The sequence below is a fragment of the Fukomys damarensis genome, unplaced genomic scaffold, assembly GCF_012274545.1.
Source record: "Fukomys damarensis isolate Sample0158 unplaced genomic scaffold, DMR_v1.0_HiC HiC_scaffold_16, whole genome shotgun sequence".
Taxonomy (NCBI): domain Eukaryota; kingdom Metazoa; phylum Chordata; class Mammalia; order Rodentia; family Bathyergidae; genus Fukomys; species Fukomys damarensis.
This window is the reverse complement of record NW_022900928.1, coordinates 123,032,019-123,038,476: the sequence shown is the minus strand read 5'-3', so window position 1 is coordinate 123,038,476 and position 6,458 is coordinate 123,032,019. Positions and strand designations below refer to the sequence as shown.

The following is a 6,458-nucleotide window of genomic DNA, read 5'->3' as shown; positions in this document are numbered from 1 at the left end:
AAAACTTAGTTTTCCCTGGTAGCCAGAAGTATTTTCATCAGCACTCAGGGTCTGAGCTTTCTTTTTGGAGATCAGATATTGCAAAAGTTAACAGATTCTTATAGAATCATCAAATACTAAGCTTAAAATTTTATGAATCCTTCCTTCAAAACCCCTATCGAAGAGTCTCATAGTTGAGATTCACAGAAAGTTGAGTCTCATACAGAAAAATACACAGGTCTCATTTTTATCCAAGTGAATGTGATCCTTTGAAGACACTTGCCTATGGTCATGATATGAAATACGGCTTTTCATATTTAGAATGTGTCCTACATTCAATCTTTGTTATACCAGGAAATGATAGTGCAATTTCTTCGTGGGTAACAAAGAAGAAAAGACCCCTCTCTGTAAAACTTTCTTACAGCAAGAACAACAACAATAACACAGTAGAGGCAAGACACCCTCTAACGAGATATTACCACATAGAAGAAATTATCTTGCAATTCGTCATGTCTATCTGACAGATTTCTTTCTAAGGGAAATTGTGCAGAGATTTTATTTCAAGCCTCTAAGATTTTGATGAAAGAAGCACAACAGCAGAAAAGAAAACTGCAGTTTTTTCCACAGAAAGACAGGTGGCGTAAGCATGCAACTCTTTTAAAAAATGCCTAAAGTGATCTTTTTTTTCTCGGGTTCTTTGAGAAAGCTCGCTGGGGCTGGGGTTTTTGGCTGAGCCCGGTGACGTCAGCGAGGCAGTGCGGAGTCAGGCGCCAGCTCCCTATAAGCTCAGGAGCTGTCCGGGTGCTGAATCGTCCGGAGACGCTCACCTAGCGCTCGGGAGGGAGGGACATGCTGTGGACCTTTTCTGCCATCTAGAAAAGAGGTAAGGGTGCTTTTCTCTTTGATTTACTGGAAAGTTCTAAATTGCGTACTCTTTCTTCAGTTCCTAGCTGAGAAGAAAAAGGCTATTTTGGCAGGCTTATATCTACAGAATGAGGTAGTAACAACCTGATGATCGACAGTCGATGTAAGGATGTTAGGTTTGTGCGTTGACGTGATCGAATCTGTGATTTGTAATACTTGCTGTTCGACGTATATTAATCGGAACGCTATTTAGATAATCATATGTAAGAAGAGTGGAAAAGTTAAGGGTTTGAGTGTTGATGCATGTATTAATGTAAAGTTAATCAAGCCTGGCATTTTGTTTCTTTCCTTAATGCATTGCTTCTTCCTCCAAGAGTCAGATACAAAATCAGGAATATAATATACACGCTTAATATTCTTAACAGTAGGTTTCTAATGATTCAAAAGCTGCTGAATACATTAGCCATAGAAGCATCCGGTTTTGGAGCTGTTTTTTCCTTTGCTATTTGCCTTACAAGAGCTCTAAATGAACTAACTATATAAAATTATTACCCGAACTGATCTGTTTGGAAAGGGCTTCTATCTTCACCAAATTTTAGTTCTAGGAAAATAGCTTAGAATGCTTCTGAATAAAAGCTTCCCCCTTTTTCTAGGGTGAAATATTATCTGGGGATATATGTTGGATATGACTATGAATTACAGAGAAATCATACTTCTGAATATGTAATGAAAACATTCATAAATGTACAAGTTATTGTTGTAATGACTATGATTTGATTGTATAATTACCTTTTGAAAGATTTTGATTGGGACAGCTGTTTTCTCTCTCTCTCTCTCTCTCTCTCTCTCTCTCTCTCTCTCTCTTTCTTTCTTTCATCCTTCTTTCTTTTTGGTACCCCAACTAGTTGAATTGCTCAAGTTGGGTATATCCACATGTGTCACTGCTCTGGTGTCAGTGTGCCTGTCTAGTTTAATAGAGAAGACATTTTAATTTAAGCGGTTTTAATAATAGCTATTAAGGGAGAAACTGTGTTCATGAGATTTGGATTTCAGAAAATTAAATTTTAAACCAAATCCTGTACAAGATATTAAAGCTGTTGAAACCATCTTCACTACATAAAAGAGCTCCTACTGGGAAATACATTCTTTGAGTCTTTAAGGTAATAACCATATCATTCAAACTGAACTTGAATAAATGACCAAAGGGTAGCACTTGTTAGGCTGTGGCCTTAGCAATTGCAATCAATATTATACTCTAACTTCTAAGAAAAACCAAATTAAAGGTAATGATTTTTAAAAACATTAATATAACCCATATGTTAAGAATACTTCAAGATAACAGTTTCAAAGAAAATAAATTCAATAGATTTTAGATTACTGTTTCAAATGCCAATGTTGAAAATTGATTATTAAAGGTAAATTAATTTTACAATAATATAAAATATATGATGCATTTTCATTTGAGCCTAAGAATTTTATGGATACAATTACTTGTACTAAACCTTTACTCATGGTAAATGTTTTGGAAATATTCTCTGACATGCATTTAGATATGTTTTCTTTCCAGTAAACTAAGTAATCTAGCTAAGGGGAGTTATTCTAATAGAAATATGTATCTATGCTAAAGAAATTTCTATAGCTACAACTATTTTTAAGCTTTAAAAGTGAAAACATTAATCATCAATATTGTCTACTGAACAGTGCTATTTTCTACAAACAATGTCTACCAAAATACTGTACCTAAGTAACTAAGTTTAATCTATCACAAAAACTGTGTCTTGTGAACTTACTGTGCATGAATTTTATTTACCACATAGTTGCTTGTATTTAAGTACCCTTTTCAGGCTTAACCATGACAAATATGAAACATGTAAAAGCTAATTTGCTAATTCATAAGTGAGGTTTAAAAGTCTTAGAGAAAGAAAATGAATGAAGATTTTAAAATAGGAAGAATTCAACACTTCATCTGTGTTTATCTAAATTGGGAATTATATAGTGGTTATTTTAAGCTTTTCTAACAGTATGAATCACTTAAGATTTCACAGGTCCATGTAAAAATAGACACAGACATAAGACAAACTGAATCTGAACACTCACAAAATAGAAATAGACAAGTAAACTTATGTTCCCTCTGTAGCATCTGTTATTGTTTACTATACACTCTTAAGGGCTGATGCGGAATACAATCATAATTGCATGTTGCAAGAAAATCATAATAAAATGATAAGAAGAAATGTGAAACAGATTATTAAAACAGTTTGTTATTTTAGCATGCTTATATAGAAGAAACTTCATTGGTTTGGCTTTCCTGCTGAAATCTGAGACCATATTCTGGGGATATTAATTGATAATTTAGTTTGATGTCAGTGGGAGAACAAGTTATTTCTGAAAGACATGTGAGTAGGGCTCATCCACAAGGCATTTGGCATGATCGATTCTACTATGGTACATTACATCATCATATATAGTAATACTGCTATGGCTGTGTTTCTACAACAAAACTGGAAGAAAAACCACATGTATTTTGAATAATTGTGTGTGTACCTGCAGTTTTTGTGGCAAATTATTTTGCCCGAGATTTTAACAGAACATTGTATGAGAGAATTATAAATCATCTTGGAACACTTTTTTTTTTAAGAAGCAACAATAGGTACTAAAAAAATTGAGCTACAATTTTTAGAAATGAAACATATATTTGGGAAACCTCATTTCAATATTTTTTTATTGTTTTAACCAAGAAAACGCTATGCAAATTTGATGCAGAGAAGTAACATTTTTTGCTAAACATTCTAGTGGTTTGTGAAGATCATATAGCAAAAATTCATAGATTTTTAAAAGTGTCATCCTAAGTGTAATGTGAAATTATCTCTGTTCATTTTTCCTTGCATGCTCTATTTGTTTTGCTATTGTGTCTTCTATTCCATTTCATTTGTGTTAACTCATGTTTTCTATGCTTTCAGGAAATCTCAAAAACATGGCAGAAGCTAAGACCCACTGGCTTGGAGCAGCCCTATTTCTCATCCATTTAGTTTTCCTCTTCTCTGGAGCTGAAGCTGCTTCATTGCAGCGTAACCAGCTGCTTCAGAAAGAACCAGACCTCCGACTGGAAAATGTCCAAAGGTTCCCCAGTCCTGAAATGGTCAAAGCTTTGGAGTACATTGAAAAACTCCGGCAACAAGCTCATAAAGAAGAAAGCAGCCCAGACTACAGTCCCTACCAAGGTGTCTCGGTTCCCCTGCCACAAAAAGAAAATGGAGAGGAAAGTCACTTACCAGAGAGTTCAAGAGATTCACTGAGTGAAGAAGAGTGGATGAGGATAATACTCGAAGCTTTGAGACAGGCTGAAAATGAACCTCAATCTGCACCAAAAGAGAGCAAGTCTTATGCCTTAAATCCCGAAAAGACCTTCCCAGGGGACATGACTGATGATTATGAGACACAACAGTGGCCAGGGAGAAAGCTCAAGCACATGCAGTTCCCTCCCATGTATGAGGAGAATTTCAGGGACAACCCCTTCAAGCGCACAAACGAAATAGTAGAGGAGCAATATACACCTCAAAGTCTTGCTACCCTGGAGTCAGTCTTCCAAGAGCTGGGGAAACTGACAAGACCAAACAACCAGAAACGTGAGAGAGTTGATGAGGAACAAAAGCTCTACACAGATGACGAAGACGATGTGTACAAGGCTAACAACATTGCTTATGAAGATGTGGTTGGGGGAGAAGATTGGAGTCCAGTAGAGGAGAAAATAGAGAGCCAAACCCAGGAAGAGGTGAGAGACAGCAAGGAGAATACGGAAAAAAATGAACAGATCAATGAAGAAATGAAACGTTCGGGTCAGCTGGGCCTGCAGGAAGATCTCCGGAAGGAGAGTAAAGACCAACAACTCTCAGATGATGTCTCCAAACTCATTGCCTATTTGCAAAGGTTAGTGAGTGCTATGGGAGGTGGGAGGTCCCAGAATGGCCAAAATGAGGAAAGAGTAGTCAGGTTTCTTGAGAAACCACTTGATTCTCAGTCTACTTATCAGCTTATTGAAATCTCTAGGAATTTACAGATACCACCTGAAGACTTAATTGATATGCTCAAGACTGGGGAGAAGCCAGGTGGGCCAGTGGAGCCGGTGCAGGAGCTTGACCTTCCGGTTGACCTAGATGACATCTCAGAGGCTGACCTAGATCATGCAGACCTGTTCCCAAGTAAGATGCTATCCAAGAGTGGGTACCCCAAAGCCCCCGGTCGTGCTGTGACAGAAGCCTTACCAGATGGGCTCAGTGTTGAGGATATTCTAAGTCTTTTAGGGATGGAGAGTACAGCAAATCAGAAACCTTCATATTTTCCCAATTACTATAACCGAGAGAAGGTTGCCCTGAGGGTCCCCTATGGTCCCGGGAGATCTAGACTGAACCAGCTTCCCAAAGCTGCCTGGATTCCAGGGGCTGAAAACAGACAAGTGGGTTATGAAGACCCAAATGACAAGGATCAAGAATTAGGAGAGTACTTGGCCAGGATGCTAGTGAAATACCCCGAGATCATGAATGCAAACCAGGTGAAGCGAGTGTCCAGTCCAGGCTCATCTGAAGATGATGTCCAGGAAGAGGAACAGCTTGAGAAGGCCATGAACGAGCACCTTGATCAGCGCGGCTCTCAGGAGACTAACCAACTGGCACCAGGGAACAAAAGGTTCCCTGCAGGACCCCTGAAGAACGACGAGACCCCAAATAGACAGTACTTGGATGAAGATCTGCTGATGAAAGTGCTGGAATACCTTAACCAAGAAAAGGCAGAAAAGGGAAGGGAGCATATTGCCAAGAGAGCCATGGAAAATATGTAAGCAGCTTTCATTAATTGCCCTATTTTCCCTCTTCCCTCTCCGTATGAACCCCAGTATTTCTCTTTAGTGTGTTGACTTCTATCCTGTTAACACTGTAATATCTTTTACTGATGTACAAGCAGATGATTCCAGGTCACTGGGGAGTCTGCTTCACTTACTCTGAGCTGTTCTCTTGTGTATGGATATGTGTAAATGTTATGACTCTTGGATTAAAAAACTTTCTGTCCTTTATTCAAGAAAGATATCTATGATAGTGTTTAATAGTGTATCTAATGGCTGTGGCAGTTGATACTCACGTATGACATATAATATCCTATAATTCTCTTGGAAGTTTTTAATATTCATTGAAGTATTTTGTTACTGTCTGTAGTGTTTTGTGGAGTACTGGAGCAAAACCAATAAAGCATTATACATATATAGTTTTATTTATAAGGCCTTTTCTATTGTGTGTTTTATTGTTGATTAATTAATAAATGTTATTTCTGGATACCTTTGGAGTCTTCATTCTGGAAAGCCAGAGACAATGACTAAGGAGGCAAAAGAGTGAATTGTTACACTTACAGGTGAACCAGGTGAGGACTAATGAATTTAAGATGTTCTCATGCTGTCTGCCTGGAGAACAGAGCATCCCCCAGCACCCCATGGTTTCTCTCATACATGAGATTTGTGGAATAGGCATTTTGTGTCATATTTATATCTTTTGCCCTTGATTTATATAAATAAAAAACATCTAAATCTTCCATACCCATAACCAGCATTAAAACAAGATAACAACAAAAGA

The 6,458-nt window shown here is 37.6% G+C and overlaps 1 protein-coding gene across 1 annotated transcript; it reads left to right on the top strand.

Moving 5' to 3' along the window:
* Window positions 1-719: 719 nt before the first annotated feature.
* Window positions 720-5,894, top strand: Scg2 (secretogranin II). The gene is made up of 2 exons (XM_010611792.2): window positions 720-862; window positions 3,804-5,894. The coding sequence occupies exon 2, from the start codon at window positions 3,818-3,820 to the stop codon at window positions 5,675-5,677; it is 1,860 nt and encodes a 619-aa protein (XP_010610094.1). The 5' UTR covers window positions 720-862; window positions 3,804-3,817; the 3' UTR covers window positions 5,678-5,894.
* The last annotated feature ends 564 nt before the right edge of the window (window positions 5,895-6,458 follow it).

Bases quoted from the DNA above. Each gene is read 5' to 3' on its own strand.
- Scg2 (XM_010611792.2), top strand. From the start codon at position 3,818: ATGGCAGAAGCTAAGACCCACTGGCTTGGAGCAGCCCTATTTCTCATC.